General features: G+C 46.3%; 1 protein-coding gene across 1 annotated transcript; it reads right to left on the reverse strand.

Annotated features, from left to right (window-relative positions):
• Positions 1-8: 8 nt before the first annotated feature.
• si:ch211-166a6.5 (clustered mitochondria protein homolog) lies at positions 9-18,368 on the reverse strand. The gene is made up of 28 exons (XM_029716844.1): positions 18,020-18,368; positions 14,601-14,710; positions 12,277-12,448; positions 11,360-11,497; positions 11,011-11,168; positions 10,778-10,932; positions 10,264-10,386; positions 10,040-10,172; positions 9,747-9,839; positions 9,423-9,589; positions 9,097-9,279; positions 8,482-8,880; positions 8,234-8,307; positions 8,034-8,138; positions 7,782-7,882; positions 7,546-7,698; positions 5,132-5,194; positions 4,764-4,996; positions 4,519-4,603; positions 4,286-4,439; positions 4,033-4,172; positions 3,839-3,919; positions 3,550-3,675; positions 3,312-3,421; positions 3,120-3,213; positions 1,677-1,793; positions 1,502-1,581; positions 9-1,403 (listed from the first exon to the last, which is right to left on the reverse strand). Exons 1-28 carry the CDS (start codon positions 18,066-18,068, stop codon positions 707-709), a joined length of 4,293 nt encoding a protein of 1,430 aa, XP_029572704.1. The 5' UTR covers positions 18,069-18,368; the 3' UTR covers positions 9-706.
• Between the last annotated feature and the right edge of the window lie 257 nt (positions 18,369-18,625).

An 18,625-nucleotide genomic window follows, 5' to 3' on the forward strand; every position in this document is an offset into this window, starting at 1 on the left:
AGACTGTCTCTTTTTCCCAATGTTTTTATTATTTTGGTTCAGTTGTGTAAGTGTAAACATTCAGTTTTATGCTGTTATAACAGTTGATTTGTCTGTAACTAAATTAGACAACAGCAGTAAGAAAAACACTGGTTTGTTTTACAGTCAAGAGTAAAATGTTTAATATTGAAAAAAGCAACAAAGTGTAGCTCTCTCCCAATATCAGTAAAGAAACCACCAGGTCAAGGACAATGGTACACTTCTATCTTCTCTTTCTGTTTTTGTTTTTCATCTCATCCTCCACAGCTCTCTGCTCTAAAGATTCTGATCCAGCTGAATCAACAGCACCGTTAATAAGCTACCGCCTTGTTGGCAGCTGCCTGTCTGTCCTATGACTCCTCTCTATGGTTATTTTTTATATATATATATATATTTTTTACTTTATTTAACTAGGAAAGTCAGTTAAGAACAAATTCTTATTTTCAATGACGGCCTAGGAACAGTGGGTTAACTGCCTTGTTCAGGGGCAGAACGCCAGATTTTTACCTTGTCAGCTCGGGGATTCGATCTTGCAACCTTCCGGTTACTAGTCCAACGCTCTAACCACTAGGATACCTGCCGCCCCTAAATTCTGTAGGTCTCTTATGATGGTCCCTCCCTCTTTGTCTTCACTCTCTGACACCGCTGTTCCATTAGCTAGCATCTCACCCTCTGCTGTGACAAGTGTTTATTTTGTTTGGCTGATGGTCGTCGAGGCGTCCCTGTTCGCAAAGACCTCCTGAGGCTCTGATTGGTCATTGCTGGTGCTTGGCGTTCCGTTCACACCGCTGACCTTATCTGACCCTGGCTTCTCATTGGCTACCTCCACATCGTTGTCTGATTGGTTTCCCTCCGATTCTAAACCTCCATTTTGTGTCAGACTCTGACTCTCCTCTATACAATCTCTGACTGGCTCAGTTTGCATTTCCTCTGTAGCCATCAGCTTTGCCTCTCCATCCTCTGTCCCTGTGTGCTGCTCAGCCTCTGGGGCAGCTCTGTCTTCATCTCCATCTCTCTCACTGGATTCTACTACAGCTCCACTCTCTACTGCTTTACTCTCTGCTGCTGACCCCTCTACTGCTGAGCCCTCCTCCACTACTAAGCTCTTTACTACTGAGCCCACATCTACGGACCACTCATTGACCTCCAGTTGATGGCCGTCCGCTGTCTGTTTGTCGGCTGTGTTCTTCTCTGGATCTACCTCTTCTGGGAGCTCCTCACCGGTGGTCTCCTGGACTACCCTATCCTCCTCTTCCTCTCTTTCAGGGGTCTTCACTTCCTTTCCGTTCACTGTTTCTGTGTGTGTGTTGTCTGGTTTGGCGTTAGCGGCCTCCTCTGCCTCTCTCTGTTCCATCAGCTTCTGTTTGAACTCCAGGAGCCTGTCACTAAGAGACCAGACCACGCTTAGATTCATGTCTGCTAATATCATTTTGGTAATATATGAATACATATATATAAATACAATCCTTCTCTTGTGTGTTACCTGTGGCTTGGTGTCCTGATGCCTGTGACCAGGGCCAGCTGCTCCAGAGTGGTCTCAGCTGAGGGAGACAGAGACTGCCCCTGGGGAGAGAGGAGACAGGCAGAAGGGAATTTAATGGTCACCTACTCTGGACCTTTATTTAGTACACAAAGAGAACAGAATAGGGTTTTATTACCTCAGCTGTGAGCGGGTTCCCTCCTTGCCTCAGAGAGCGTTCCACACGCACTGCTTGCTGGGTAATGGAACGCAGGAACTCATAGCTGCAACGTCTCTGGGGGTGGTCCTCACCATACTGGTTACACACAGACACACACACACCTATGTGAGTATGCTGTTCATTGACTACAGCTCAGCGTTCAACACCATAGTGCCCACGAAACTCATCACTAAGCTAAGGACCCTGGGACTAAACACCTCCCTCTGCAACTGGATCTGTACTTCCTGACGGGCCGCCGGTAAGGGTAGGCCACGCTGATCGTCAACACTGGGGCCCCTCAGGGGTGTGTACTTGGTCCCCTCCTGTACTCCCTGTTCCCCCACGACTGTGTGGCCAAACACGACTCCAACACCATCATTAAGTTTGCTGACAACATAACAGTGGTAGGCCTGATCACCGACAACGATGAGACAGCCTATAGGGAGGAGGTCAGAGACCTGGCCGTGTGGTGCCAGGACAAAAACCTCCCTAAATGTGAGCAAGACAAAGGAGCTAATTGAGGACTACAGGAAAAGGCGGGCTGAACAGGCCCCCATTAACATCAACATGGCTGTAGTGGAGCAGGTCGAGAGTTTCAAGTTCCTTGGTGTCCACATCACCAACGAACTATCATGGTCCAAACACAACAAGACAGTCGTGAAGAAGGCACGACAAAACCTTTTCCCCCTCAGGAGACTGAAAAGATTTGGCATGGGTCCCCGGATCCTCAAAAAGTTATACAGCTGCATCCTGACTGGTTGCATCAGGGTCTGGTATGGCAACTGCTTGGCATCTGACCGTAAGGCACTACAGCGGGTAGTGCGTACGGCCCAGTACATCACTGGGGCCAAGCTTTTTGCAATCCAGGACCTATATAATAGGCGGTGTCAGAGGAAAGCCCATAAAATTGTGAGACTCCAGTCACCCAAGTCATAGACTGTTTTCTCTGCTACCGCATGGCAAGCGGTACCGGGGCACCAAGTCTAGGACCAAAAGGCTCCTTAACAGCTTCTACCTCCAAGCCATAAGACTGCTGAACAATTAATCAAATGGCCGCCGGACTATTACATTGACCCCCCCCCCCCCATTTGTTTTGTACACTGCTGCTACTTGCTGTTTATTATCTATACATAGTCACTTCACCTCTTCCTACATGTACAAATTACCTCTAACCTGTACCCCTGCACACTGACTCGGTGCTGGTACCCCCTGTATATAGCTTTGTTATTGTTATGTTATTGTGTTACATTTTATAATTTTTTACTTCAGTTTATTTGGCAAATATTTTCTTAACTCTTCTTGAACTGCACTGTTGGTTAAGCATTTCACGGTAAGGTCTACACTTGTTGTATTCGGCGCATGTGACAAAGTTTGATTTGATTTGACACACACAAACACACACACAGTATGCTAGGTACAGACCAGGCTGGTGAAGGCAGACAGAGCTTCTTTCTCGTGATTCATGGCAGAACGATAGTCTCCCACTCCACACATCCACTGGGACAACAGATGCTGACTGGAGAGATGGGGGAGATAGAGTGATTGAGTAGTGACTTGGTTAATTGATTGATTGGTTGGGAGAGTGAGGGAGGGAGTGATTTAAGCGATTGATACCTGAGAGCAGTGTGCACGTCGGTGGGGCCAAAGAAGGAAGTGTTGATTTTGAGTGCGCTCTGTAGGAACTGCCCTGCTTGTTCGCTCGGCAACACCAAACCTAGACAGCTCTGAGAGAGAGGGAGAGAGTTTAGTCTCCTCTAACAGGTCTTAGGGGTGTAACAGTGTAGGGGTAGGTTAGGGTATGGAAGACTCAGTTCTAGTATAACGGTGTAGGTTTGGAGTGTAGCAGACTTACGTCCAGTGTAGCGGTGTAGGGGTGGTCCTCTCCATGGACTGTGAGCATCAGGAGACGGGCTCTGAACAGACACCTCTGAGCTAGAGCAGACTCTCCTCCAGCAAACACATACACCGCCAACAGAGCCTACAGGACACACACCTCCTTCACTTAGCTAAAGATGACTCGGATGACAAATAAATAAGGTCTACAAAGGCCAACTTGTTGTTTATTGATCCTTGGGGAGTTTTGATATCCCCAGTAGACGGTGGTGCTTTGAATGAGTAGTGGATGACAATGTGGTACTTACGTATTGTTGGATAGTGTTGGGGTGGTCAAAGCCCAGGACTCGCTCACTGATGACCACAGCCTTGAGCTGAACACTGCGGGCCTGGTGGGTTGTGGGTGGGGGTAGAGAGGCACAGGGTAATAGTGAGTTACACAGCCGTACAATCCTATGCCTTACATTTGAGGCCATAATCTGAGGTGTGTGTGTGTATATACCTCTGTGGGCTGGCCTTGTAAGTAAGCCACTCTGGCCATCAGGCTTAGACAGGAGCAGGCCTCCGCGTTCAGGTCGTCACACACGCGACCAAACAGATACGCTGCCTCCTTCAGACGCACATACGCCTGCTCCATCATGCCTGGGGGACGGGAAAACATACATATCACATCCGCTGGCGTCAACGACAGAAATACACACACCGACAAACTCTAACCCGGTGTGTTGAACCAAGCAGTGACCCGCCCACCTCACCTTTCTGAACGCTACTCTGAGCAGCTCGGAACGCTCGCGAGGCATCATGTGTCGTCATGGTGACATGCTTGACAACAGGAAAAATGTTGAGCACGTCGTCTGGACCAATGGGAGCCTTAGTTCGGTTGTCGAAGACGTACTCTCTCAGTCGCAGCTGAGGGACACACATAAAGATTGTGAGGTCTGTGTGAGAAGGTGTGTGTATGCATGTGTGTGTGTGTGTGTGTGTGTACCTGTAATCCAGTCTTCAAACAGAACTCTCTAAGCAGGGAGACCTTCTGCAGCCCATACGTCTCTACTAGGTGGTCAGCAGTGGAACTGCAACACAGAGACACATAAAACATCAGCTCACACTAACTACTGGTATTATTATACTATCATAATCATTAGGTGACAACGCAAGGAACTGTACAAGTAACAAGTGATGGACTAATTGATTGATTAATCGATTGATGACTAATTCATTAAATGTGCCAACCCTAGGCCGTGAGTGATGTCATAGGTCTCTGCTGCATCCTGGCCAATCAGGATCCAGAGCTCGGCTCCACTGAGTGCACTCCAGGCAGCGCTGTCTGAAGCTCCTCCCCCACGACCCCGCCTCCTGGACCTCTTCTTAGGCTCCTCCCCTGTGGGGGCGGTGCTGTAATGGGCAACCAATAGGCAGCAGAGGAAGTGACTGACAGCTGCAGAGAGACTTGACACCTCCACACCCTGTGGACAGAGGAGAGGAGGTTGCTATGGTTACAGACAGTAATGATGCTTTCCCTACACCCAGTCAAGGAACTGAGCCCAGACCAGTTAATAAGGACTGTGATAATGACACTGTAATGAAGACTGTTTCAGTACCTGCAGGAAGTTGTTGAAGATCCTTCTGGAAGAACGAACCACAATCTCTCCAACAGCCAGCCTCTGTAAGAGAGAAAAGCGGGGGTGCGTGACGTTTAGAAAATCCCTATCATCACAGCGCGTATAAAACATTTGTTCGGTGGGTGCTTATATTTGTCCTGTTTCCCACATGCAGTGGGTATTATACACATGTGAGTTAGAAACTCTCCCTGAGACTGGGGTCATAGTTAGCCAGGGTCTGCCATTATCAACAGCAACCCTGAGCAATTAGGGTTAAGTGGCTAAGGGTACATCAACAGATTTTTCACCTTGTCCATTCAGGGATTTGAACAAGCAACCTTGCGGTTACTGTCCCAACGCTCTTACCGCTAGGCTACCTGCCACTCATATATATATACACTGCTCAAAAAAATAAAGGGAACACTTAAACAACACAATGTAACTCCAAGTCAATCACACTTCTGTGAAATCAAACTGTCCACTTAGGAAGCAACACTGATTGACAATACATTTCACATGCTGTTGTGCAAATGGAATAGACGACAGGTGGAAATTATAGGCAATTAGCAAGACACCCCCAATAAAGGAGTGGTTCTGCAGGTGGGGACCACAGACCACTTCTCAGTTCCTATGCTTCCTGGCTGATGTTTTGGTCACTTTTGAATGCTGGCGGTGCTTTCACTCTAGTGGTAGCATGAGACGGAGTCTACAACCCACACAAGTGGCTCAGGTAGTGCAGCTCATCCAGGATGGCACATCAATGCAAGCTGTGGCAAGAAGGTTTGCTGTGTCTGTCAGCGTAGTGTCCAGAGCATGGAGGCGCTACCAGGAGACAGGCCAGTACATCAGGAGACATGGAGGAGGCCGTAGGAGGGCAACAACCCAGCAGCAGGACCGCTACCTCTGCCTTTGTGCAAGGAGGAGCAGGAGGAGCACTGCCAGAGCCCTACAAAATGACCTCCAGCAGGCCACAAATGTGCATGTGTCTGCTCAAATGGTCAGAAACAAACTCCATGAGGGTGGTATGAGGGCCTGACGTCCACAGGTGGGGGTTGTGCTTACAGCCCAACACCGTGCAGGACGTTTGGCATTTGCCAGAGAACACCAAGATTGGCAAATTCGCCACTGGCGCCCTGTGCTCTTCACAGATGAAAGCAGGTTCACACTGAGCACATGTGACAGTCTGGAGACGCCGTGGAGAACGTTCTGCTGCCTGCAACATCCTCCAGCATGACCGGTTTGGCGGTGGGCCAGTCATGGTGTGGGGTGGCATTTCTTTGGGGGGCCGCACAGCCCTCCATGTGCTCGCCAGAGGTAGCCTGACTGCCATTAGGTACCGATATGAGATCCTCAGACCCCTTGTGAGACCATATGCTGGTGCGGTTGGCCCTGGGTTCCTCCTAATGCAAGACAATGCTAGACCTCATGTGGCTGGAGTGTGTCAGCAGTTCCTGCAAGAGGAAGGCATTGATGCTATGGACTGGCCCGCCCGTTCCCCAGACCTGAATCCAATTGAGCACATCTGGGACATCATGTCTCGCTCCATCCACCAACGCCACGTTGCACCACAGACTGTCCAGGAGTTGGCGGATGCTTTAGTCCAGGTCTGGGAGGAGATCCCTCAGGAGACCATCCGCCACCTCATCAGGAGCATGCCCAGGCGTTGTAGGGAGGTCATACAGGCACGTGGAGGCCACACACACTACTGAGCCTCATTTTGACATGTTTTAAGGATATTACATCAAAGTTGGATCAGCCTGTAGTGTGGTTTTCCACTTTAATTTTGAGTGTGACTCCAAATCCAGACCTCCATGGGTTGATAAATTGGATTTCCATTGATTATTTTCGTGTGATTTTGTTGTCAGCACATTCAACTATGTAAAGAAAAAAGTATTTAATAAGATTATTTCTTTCATTCAGATCTAGGATGTGTTGTTTAAGTGTTCCCTTTATTTTTTGGAGCAGTATATATAAAGCATCATTACTGTCTGGATTTCCTTTTGTGGTGGTCCATTCTTGATACACACGGGAAACTGTTGAGCGTGAAAAACCCAGCAGCGTTGCCGTTTTTGACACAAACCGGTGCACCTGGCACCTACTACCATACCCCGTTGAAAGACACTTAAATCTTTTGTCTTGCCCATTCACCCTCTAAATGGCACACATACACAATCCATGTCTCAATTATCTCAAGGCTTAAAATCCTTCTTTAACCTGTCTCCTCCCCTTCATCTACACTGATTGAAGTGGATTTAACAAGTGACATCAATAAGGGATCATATCTTTCACCTGGATTGACCTGGCCAGTCTATGTCATGGAAAGAGCATGTTCCCAAAGTTTTGTACACTCAGCGTATATATATCCTGTTCTTCGAGTGCCTTTGAGTTGTGTGTGAATGAGTTTCGAGTCTGACCATAATATGTCTAAGCCGCTCCTTGTGTTCTGATTGGCTGATGGCCTTGGTCAGCTGGCCGAGGTAGCGGAGATTGATGCCCTTCTGGTGTAGCGCCTGCTTCAGCGTAGCGCCATCTAGAGGCATCTCACTGCCCTGCAGGCATGCCTCCACCTGAGACACACAGACAGCTAGAGTAAGAGACAGGTTACGACAGGTTGATAAACTGAACTCCAGGAATAGAGAGCTCCACTCACGATGGCAGGTATCCGTTGTGTGATGATGGAGGCTGCAGCCTCTCTAAGTAGCCTCTCCTGCAGCCTCACGGCCTCATGGTCACTCTTGGGGAACGTCACGTCTGAACACACAGAGGGGTGAGACAGAGACAGGGTCAATTTTTACACTCTGGTATGTCACAGCAGTGGTTTTGTCTCAGCTGTATGGGGAAGGGGAGGGTGTGTGTTGTGTGTGTTCGTGCGGAGCAGATGTGTGCGGAGCAGATGGGATACCTGGGGAGAACACGCTGGGGTTGAAGCGCATCTCAAAGATGATGTCACTGACTGATCCCACATCTTTACAAGCACCTCTCACTGCATCTGTACCTCGATGGTCACCTGGGAACACATACACACACAAAATAACGTGTCAGCTCTGATATTACCTGTGGTCTTGAAATCTAGAGCAAAAAATAAAAACGGCCTTTCCTCACCTGCTTTTACACACTCCTCCACGCCTCCATTCTCTTCCATCCTTTCTTTGCAGCGGCGAGTGAACTGGGACTGTCTGGAACAGAGGGAGGGAGGGAACAATCTTAGAAACAACACAATACAAAACAAAACATTTAGAAATGTGACATCATACTGCAGAGTTACTGTAAACGTCAGACTGTCCCACATGCATACAGTACATAAGAAGTATTCCTACAGTATAGCTAACTAGAGGTGTAATAGTACTGACTTGTCCTGGATGAAGGCCTGCAGCAGCTCTGGTCTTAGCCTGCAGAGGCCATGAGGGAACCTCCTGGGCAGACCTGAAGTGCTCTGGTACTGCTCTGGCCAGCCCTCCTCCCATGACCCCTCCTTCTTCTCCACTTCCTCCCTCTGCCTCCCTCCCTCAGGGCAGTAGTTGGCATCGGCCGGCAGGCTCCTGAAGAGGTCTAGCAGGTAGAACCTCCCATCAGCCCCCAGCAGCCCCTGGGCGTCAAGTGCGGTGAACAGAGGCACCTGGTGGCCGTTGGGCCCCACTACAGCGTGTCTCTGCAGGCTGAGGCCTTTAGCAGCCTGAGCCAGCAGCTCCAAGAGACAGCGTCGGTGGGGGGACTCCTGGGGCCCAGCGCCCACCCCGTACAGAATACCCCTGGGGGAGAGAGAGAGGGGGAGAGCGAGGAAGAGAGTGAGAGGGGGAGAGAGAGATAGAGAGAGGGAGAGGGTGAGAAAAGGTGGGAGAAGGTAGGAGAAGGTGAGGGTGACATGCCACCGACAAAGACTAACTGCAGGTGCAAACACTGTCCTCATTAAACAAATCACTGGGGAGCATATAAAAGCTAATGTTTATGTTCTTATTGAGTTGTACCTGGTAGGAGCAGAGGGGCCCTGGTCCTGCTCTGGGCCCTCCAGGCCAGGGGCCAGGCCTTGGGCAGACAGACGGATCCCCCTGTAGTCCACGGTGGCGGTGGGCAGGGTGTGGAGGCCCTGGAGCGCCCCCTCCAGGTCACTGTAGGACTGTACACCCCTCAGCTCCAGCCTCTGGGCCACCCTGGGAGGGAGGGGTGTGTTGTTATACAGCAGCATGATGGGTTCAGCAGGATTTTTTCTATGATTATACACTATAAAAAAGACTGGTCATTCTCTAGCTACATACAATGAGATCCGCTGAAGACAGGCTGAACAAGATCTTACCTGCGTCCCCTCTCGCCCCCTAACGCCATCCCTGCTCCTCCCTGGCTCAGGAACAGCCCGCCCCACAGGAAGGCGGGGTCATCAGGACCTCCACTGATTGGCTCTACACAGCCGTCAATAACAGTCTCCGCACCCTGGGCCACTGCCCACACAAACGAGCTGTTCACCTGAATGAGAGAGAATAATGTATTTTCTAGAAATGTCTAAATAGCCTTACAGTTCAAGCACAGCAGCATGACAGATCCTTTTTTGAGAGCAACAATAACAGCTTGTCAGCAGTGAATACTTCCTGGAGGACTCCTAGTGAGTATGACGTGCGTGTACCTGTAGTAGAGCTCTGTCTCTCTGTAGTCTCTCCTCCTGACTGCCCTGAGGCAGATCTCTGGCTGCCTGCAGCTCCTCGTTCCAGTCTGGAGCCTTCACATCACAAACACCAAATCAATCAGTCAATTGGTCAGACAGTCAGTCACTTGGTTGATTGGTTATTCATCCGTCCGTCCTTTGGCTTGGCTAAAACACTGAGAAGAGCTGTTAAACTGTGTGTGTGTGTGTGTGTGTGTGTGTGTGTGTGTGTGTGTGTGTGTGTGTGTGTGTGTGAGAGACAGAGAGAGACAGACCTGTGCTCCAGAGTGTTGATCCAGTCCCAGCCTGCTGAGAGGATTTCTGTGGGAGTGGGAGGCTGATGGGGGACCCAGCCAGCTCAGTGTGCGGTAGGGAGTCAGCATCATTTCTACTGGGGGCAGTTGGGGCCTACAGGGAGACAGACACTACATTACACATACGGAACATAGGGTCGGTCACTGTGTGTGTGCGTGCGTGTGTGTGTTTGTTTGTCTGTTACCTGGCTCTGAGAGTGGCGAGTGCCTGTTTGAAGGCAGGGCTGATGTGAGAGAGCAGGTCAATGAGGCAGTGACTGACTGGAGAGGACGAGGTTGGCCGAGGATCAAACACCTCTACTGTAGACCTAGAACACACACACACACATTGCTGTTGTCATTGCTGTGATAATAACAATATGCAGCTGAGATATATTGACTGAAGTAATCTCGTATGGATAATAAGTAGAGTGGGGTTCGAAATGATTGACACCCTTGATAAAGATTAGCAGTAATGACAGTATAAAATAAATAATTCACATATTGAATGGGAAATTATATTATTTTATACTCATACAAATGCTCAGAGAAAGAGCAATTGTATTAGTATAAAACTATATAATTTCCCTATATTTCTGCATAAAACATAGCGCAGTATTTGAATCATTTATTTTAAACAGTCATTATAGTTCATCTTTATCAAGGGTGTCAATCCTTTCAGACCCCAACGTATATGCCTGTTACTTCTGAGAACCTCACCTATTCAGGAAGAATCCTCGTGGACAGGATGTGATGTCACACTTGCGACTCTCTAGGGTCACCACAGTGATGTACAGGAAGTCCCCTTGCAGCTTTCTGTGCCCAGGGGGCGGGTTCCAACAGCTGAGTGACAGGTCTTGCAGAAAACTGGGAACCTTAGGAGAGAGGCACAGAGTCAGAGAGAGAAGAGTGTGTGTGTATGTATGTGTGCGTGTGTGCGTGTGTGTGTGTACCTCTGGCTGAGAGTTGTGAGGCAGCATGGCCAGTAGTGGTCTCTCTGCGGCTCCAGGGAGGAGGTACTCAGGAGGAGCTCCATCCTGATTGGCCGGGTCAGTCTTTGTGTTGCTGGACGAGCGTTTCAGGCTTTTCCCATTGGCTTGGACAGAAGAGTCTACAAAACATGCAGAAAGAGAGGAGAATGGGCAATATATTTGTTAGTGTTCTAAGCTGTACGAATAGAGGGGCTCTTTTTCATGGTCCTTCGAGCTGGATAGGAACACTTACCCTGGAAATATGACGAGTGTGTGATTCCTTACAGTGTGTGTGTGTTTGTGTGTGTTAACGTGTTTGTCATGTGTGTACCTGTAGAGTGTGTGTGTGTCAGTGAGTCCAGTAGGCTAGGTGATCGTCCTTCCATCAGAGCATCCTTTGGTCCAACAGCTCTCAGCAGCTCCAGCACACGAGCCAGATGAACCCTTGCAGACCTGGGAGAGTATGGCTCTGGAGAACAGAGGACAAAAGACAAGCCATATTCCAATGAGCACGATGGTTAATTGTTATAGTTCTACAGGCACTGACCTGTCCCACTGACACATGCACGCGCACATGCACGCGCACGCATACACACACATGAAAACAAGAACTCACGAACGCATGAACACACGAACAAACGTACATACACACACACACACACTTCTCTCTCTCTCGACTCTCTCGACTCTCTACCTCACATACACACACAGGCATAGACCTGCCCTGCTGCTGGGTTTTCCCGTGGCTGTTTGGTATTCTGACAGAAAAGCAGTCTGGTTGGCAGAAAGGTTATCCCTGTGCCAAGCCTGCTGCTTTGATGTTCTCAACCCATCCAAGACTTTGATGTTTACTGAGTCAGCAGTGGTAGAGAGAGAAAGAACAAAAAAATAAAATCGTGAACTAACGTGAACTAACACTCGCACTTGACCTTTTTCCCCCTTTACTAGCTCTGACTTTGCTGGTAGCTACAGTACTTTATTGAGGAAAAATGTACTTACTATGACCTAGCTATCTGTAAGTTGCTCTGGATAAGAGTGTCTGCTAAATTACTCAACTTTAAATTCAAAAAGGCAGAGGAAGAGAAAGAAAGAAAGAATGAAAGAAAGAAAGGGGAAGACAGTCTCAATTGGAACTCATATACAGTATATAGTAGGCCCTGGTCAAAAGTAGTGCACTACTAAGGGAATAGGGTGCCATTTGGGATGTAGCCATTGAGACAGTAGTATTGTATGTAGTTCTTCTCCTACCCTCCACCAGGCGGAGCGTGGCTCCTGGTCTGAGGTTTTTCAGGCTCTGCAGCTCTGTCAGGGGGTCAAGGGTCATTCCAGAGAGGGCCAATGAGAGGCTGGAGCGAGGAAACACCTCCTCTTTCCCCAACACCGCCATTACAGCCTCCTGAACCAGCCAGAAACCATGGACCTACGGAGACACACACAATTATTGTATTTTTTTATCATAAAGAATAAGGTTTTGAAGTGTCTGTCCCATATCTAGGAGATATAAGAAAGCTCAGGAAATATTTTAGTTTTTTGGACACCTCTTATTTTTGTTGACACAAAACTACCTCCATACTTCCATTCATTTGCATGGGTTACATTCAGATGAGTCCTGTGACACTTGTGGATGGGTCCTAAAGCAAAACGGAGAACACCATTGTGTTCGTGAGTCTCCCCTTTCCATAGTGGCGTTATATTAGTTTGTAGTCCCAACGGTTCAAAAGCATTATCAGAGAAACACCGCTGTAGCTCCAGTGCATTTTGTATTATTCTGTATGTGAATCCGACACTCTATTTAGTTTGATATGTTACATTTGGTATGGTTACATAAGTCCCAAAGGTTGCGAGTTCAAATCTCATCAACGACAACTTTAGCATTTTAGCCCGTTAGCTACTTTTCAACTACTTACTACTTTTTAGCTACTTAGCATGTTAGGTAACCTTTACCCTTTTAGCTAAACCCTCCCCTAACCTTAAACGTTACCCTTTTAGCTAACCCTTCCCCTTCCCCTTTAACCTGACTCCTAAACTTAAGCCTAACCCCTTACCCCAACCCCTAGCCTAGCTATTCTAAAGGACCACTATATATTGTGTAATGACCAGTCAAGTGCATTTATGTGCATGTATGGCCAAGCCTGGGAAAGTGTTTATTAATTTGAGTCTGTTATCTAAGTAGCATAATAAAATAATCCCCATCAATTTAAACTGGAGATATATGGATAATCCATCAAATCCGCCAATGTCGGCCTTCCACAGCTGCTGTGGAAGGTGGCCGAGCTACTAACCTGGTCTCAGAGCATTTCGTATTATTCTGTATGTAATCCGGGACACTTCATTTAGTAGGATATGTTGCATTTCGTATGGTATGTATTAATATGTGAATGTCCATCACCGATTTCCTATGATATATTACGAATTATAATTAATATTATATGTTAAGAATTTTCTAAATGCACAATATGTGTATGAATTTGCTAAATGTACAATATGTGTATGAATTTTCTAAATGCACAATATGTGTATGAATTTGCTAAATGCACAATATGTGTATGAATTTGCTAAATGTACAATATGTGTATGAATTTTCTAAATGCACAATATGTGTATGAATTTGCTAAATGCACAATATGTGTATGAATTTGCTAAATGTACAATATGTGTATGAATTTTCTAAATGCACAATATGTGTATGAATTTTCTAAATGCACAATATGTGTATGAATTTGCTAAATGTACAATATGTTACGAATTTGCAAAACGTATCATATGTTCCAAACTTAAAAAACGAATTCTAGCTAGGTGGCTAAAGTTAGCTAGCTCGCTAATGTTAGTTAGTGGGTGAACTTGGCATTATTATACTTAACAAGTTTGCATTTCGCTACACCTGCAATAACATCTGCTAAATAAAATTTGATTTGATGCTTCCACATTTAGATTGGCTGTGGCCTAATGGTATGTAGTCACTAGTGTGATATGAATTAATGGTGTGCTAATTTTGGTCCCTTTCACCTCTTGTTCCACCCTCACTGCAGGTCTGTACCCGTTGTTGTACTATTGAATGTCCCACCCTACACTCCTGCATCCAGTTCCTTCAGAAGTGCATAACCTGGAGGACAGGGGGCTCTGGGTTGTTTTCGGTCCAGGCCCAATGTGTGAGAATGTGTAGTGTGTGTGTGACTGTCAATGATTAATTTATATATACACTATATATTTTAAGCTATTTTGGAAGCAATAAAATTTCATTTATTAATGTCTACATTCGTTTTGCCACATGTATTCTATTACAGACACCTTAATAATCCATACTTTTTAATTATATTATGAGCTAAAACATTTTTTTTAAATGAATGAATATATAAAAACCTTTTCCTTAAAAGTACAATTTTTTTTGTTTACTAATGTTACTGTCTCCACTACAGCAACAAAAATACTTAAATGCATTTAATATTGTAGAATTCCATTAATACAGCTGACCGGTGGCTTCAAAGCCTCTCAATGGCCAATACATATCATCACCAATCCAGGGTTTATATAAATCATTGGTTACTATGTGTTAGTGTCTCTCTTTGTTTTACCTGCAGCTCAAATGGTTCTACTCCCGCACCCTGGATCTTCACAAGGAATGATGGGTTTTCTTCCTCCTTCATACCAGCAGCTGTTTTCCCAATGGTCAGTGTGAGTGTATCTGATTAAGGGAGGGAATGAACATGCCAATCGGATCATTAACAACAAACCCTAACCCCTGGACATGTTCAGGTGAATTATGGTTGCAGAAACGTTGTATATCAGACTGTTGAGTTGCAGTGGGATTATTATTTTTTTCAAGATTACACAGTAGCCAGCTATAGTGCCGCTTTGAAAGAGAGTGTGTGTGAATGTGTAGTGTGCCAGAGAGAGAGAGAGGAGGAGGAAAGGAAGAGGTTCCCTACCTCGACACACAGACAAGAGCAGGACCCAGCATGTGTGAGGGGTGGGTCTGTGTCTGCGTTGGCAGTATTTGCCTACAAGCAGTGATGTCACCTCAGAGGTAAGGGACTGCCACACCCAACCCTGGCATGTGAATGCCTACACACACTCACCGACACAGTCACACAGAGACACACACACACATACACACCGACACTTACACTCACACACAATACAGTCCATGGCACACACAGACCTGATCGAGTACTGCAGCATGCACAGTGCGCTTACACAAAACCTCTTAAGCTGTCAGTCCCCGAAATTGGGTACTAGAATTATATGTGTATGTTAACCACCGTTTTATAAGTCAGATGACAGAAATCCAGACCTTCCTAGGACCATTAGGTGCGGCATGTAGCCTGGTGGGTAGAAGCATTGGGCCAGTAACCGAAAGGTTGCTGGATCAAATCCCCAAGCTGACAAGGTAAAAATCTATCGTTCTGAGCAAGGCAGTTCCCCGGGTGCCGAAAACGTGGATGTCAATTAAGGAATCCCTCCGCACCTCTCTGATTCAGAGGGGTTGGGTTAAATGTGGAAGACACATTTCAGTTGAATGCATTCAGTTATACAGCTGACTAGGTATCCTCCATTCCCCATGTAAAGGTCCTCTGTTGAAAAAAATGGTATTTGCCTCCCTTTGGTGGTCGGCTGCATCATTACATCAATTTATATCACTTCACTGCGAAGTCAGGTCAAAGGGATGGTCCTTAGAAAAACATTTATCCTGCTCGACTGCTTCACGATGCAGACATGGCAAAGCAATGGCTGAATTTGTCTCGAGCAGGTGGATCTAAATACATAACTTTCATACCTCTACGATAAAGAATGTGACCTTAAACTTAAAATAAGTAAAGAAGTAATTTTGTGAGGAAGTCACAAATCGAGCCCTTTACAAAGCCCTTCTCCCCTTGTCTATAGGAGGGATGCACGTTGTTTAGTGGCCCAAATGTTGATTTAGACATACACACATTGAACAGATTTTGACTATCACCAATGTCATGATATGTTTGGTAAAGTAATAAAGAAGGTGAAATATTTTGGGTAGATGTTCCTCAAACAGATCATAACTATATATGGACATATTATAAAGTATGAAAAGGGTTATTCATTCTTTTTTTTGTCATATCATCATATTTGTTTATGTTTTATTATACATTTCTTGTGTATTAGATGACATAGGTTGAAAAGTGTTTTTTTCTCAGACATAAATAAACAACTCAAGATAACTAAGAAATCTGTCATTCATTTGGACATTTTTGCTGAGGAGATATTAGTCGCGCAATTTTACATCTAACTAAGATGTTTGATGCAGTATTTCTCAGTTACAAAATGTGCATGAAAACGAGTCGTCTCTCGTTGAATTACAACAAAGACTTTATTGAAGAATTCCTACTGTTGACCAATCATCTACAAAGGGGCGTAGACTTCAGCTACCGACTTTGGCTTGCCTCGAGAAAAAATGTTGGGTGCCCGAACGTCCGAAAAAAACTAAACGAACAGAAAACGTCACAAAATGTTGTCATAAATATGCAAAAACTCTTACGAACTGTTTTGGTTGGGAAGCATGCAGACGCCAATTAGGTTATCTTAGATCAATTCTGTATATTTTGGCTACGGCGTCTCAAAATTGACAACAGTACTATTGCGGCTTTTTTCTCGTTTTTCAAGGGAAGCTGCCAGCCGCCAGTCGAACTGAAGAACTGACACTTTACTCCCCTCGACTCCAGCGGCCAAGAGCCACCAGACCTGGCACCAATAACATCTGCCCTCCTGTCTCACACACACACACACACTAACATTCCTACTTGATGAAGGGTTACACTCCCATCACATCTCACTAGAATATATTATTTTTGACCTTTTAGTGTCTAACCAAGTCTGACAATTATACAGCTCTGATTGTAGCTATATATTAGAGGTACAACAGCGTCCAACATTATGGGTAACCTTTACAGTTGAGTTTCGGGATAATAATCTGTCAATCATCTGGTTGCCCCCGGTGATATGCCTACTCACAGGGGAGATATGCCAGGGGAGATAACAACAACCCCCCCCCCCCCCCCCCCCCCACACACACACCATCACTCACTACACAGGTATGGATTCATGAGAAAACACACAAACGCACACACACTATCACTCATTCTATACACACCACCCCTGTATTGGGTGATGGTAACACAGAGGCAGATGTGTGTGTATTTAGTTACTTGGGTCATTGCCATGAGAAATATGCTCACTATGGGAGGGGTGTGTGTGTGTGTGTGTGTGTGTGTGTGTGTGTGTGTGTGTGTGTGTGTGTGTGTGTGTGTGTGTGTGTGTGTGTGCGCGCGTGCATGTGTGCGTGCACACGTGTGTGTGTGTGTGTGTGTGTGTGTGTGTGTGTATGTGTGTGTGTGTGTGTGTGTGTGTGTGTGTGTGTGTGTGTGTGTGTGTGTGTGTGTGTGTGTGTGTGTGTGTGTGTGTGTGTGTAAGCAAGGAAGAGGGAGAAAAGCCTCCCTTGGAATAAAGGCACAATAAACTGTAGCATGCAGAGAGAAGTGGTGTGGCGAAGAGGAACGACACAGAGCAGAGATTATGTATTATGTACATTCCTAGGAGATGCAGGAATGTACATAATAATTAAAATTGTTTCCTTTAACAACATGGCTTAGTAATTGGCAGTGTTGAAAACTATACAACCAGAATTCGGTTCATTATTCTCTTTACATAGGATTTCTGTTCCCTACAGACATAGTCAGGCTTCCTGACTCTACTCTACCTGCCTTTAACAATGCCACACTGTTAGTGTTGCATTGGCAGACCAGACCATTTGGCAAGACAACAACAGTTTGACTGAATGAGAACCAGACTGGAACCAGGCTACAGCAGACCAGCAGTGCTACAATAGCCCCCTGTAGGGCAGTCTGGAACAGCAGAGAAAAAGAGAGAGACCGTATGGAAAAACAAGGAAGTGGGAGAAAGTGAAAGAGAGAAGAGTGTTGTGAAACAGACACCAGAGCAAGGCTGAGCAGTTGTTCTTTCTCACCTGATGTTCCCTGATCTCCTCCTCCTCCTCTCTTCACTTTGTCCTTCATGTCCAATTTCCTTTTTTGCTGTTCCCTCACTCTCTTGTTTTTCTGTGCTGGCACGCGGTTGCTCTCTCAGACTTGCTGTTCCGACTCTCTTCTCTTTGTCCGGTCAGAGTGAGATTGAGTATGTTTAGGAGTTTGTATGTGTGTATTTGTATATGCAGACTGTGTGTGGGAGCAAGTGAAAGAGTGTAGTGAGTTCCACCAAGCTAACTCTGCTTATCGTTTCCCCTCTGGAAGATAACCACACCCTCCTATTACTCAACTCTCCCCTTCCCCCTTTCTATAACTCTCTCTGTTTCTCCCTCAAAGCTGCTGTGCCTCGCCTAGGTGTTGAAAATGGGTGTGTCTGCTCAATCTTGCTCTCTTCACTCTTTTCACTCTCTCTCTCATTATCCTTCCCCCTCCCCCTCTACCCTCACTCCCCCTCTTTTTCTCTCTGCCCTGGGGGAAAGGTGTGATCATGCTATCCACACACACCCATCAAACTAATCACACACACACACCCAGGGATGTGGGAAATGGGAGTCATCACACATACATTATGGTGACCCAGACATTTA

This window comes from Salmo trutta, chromosome 27, assembly GCF_901001165.1.
Source record: "Salmo trutta chromosome 27, fSalTru1.1, whole genome shotgun sequence".
NCBI lineage: Eukaryota > Metazoa > Chordata > Actinopteri > Salmoniformes > Salmonidae > Salmo > Salmo trutta.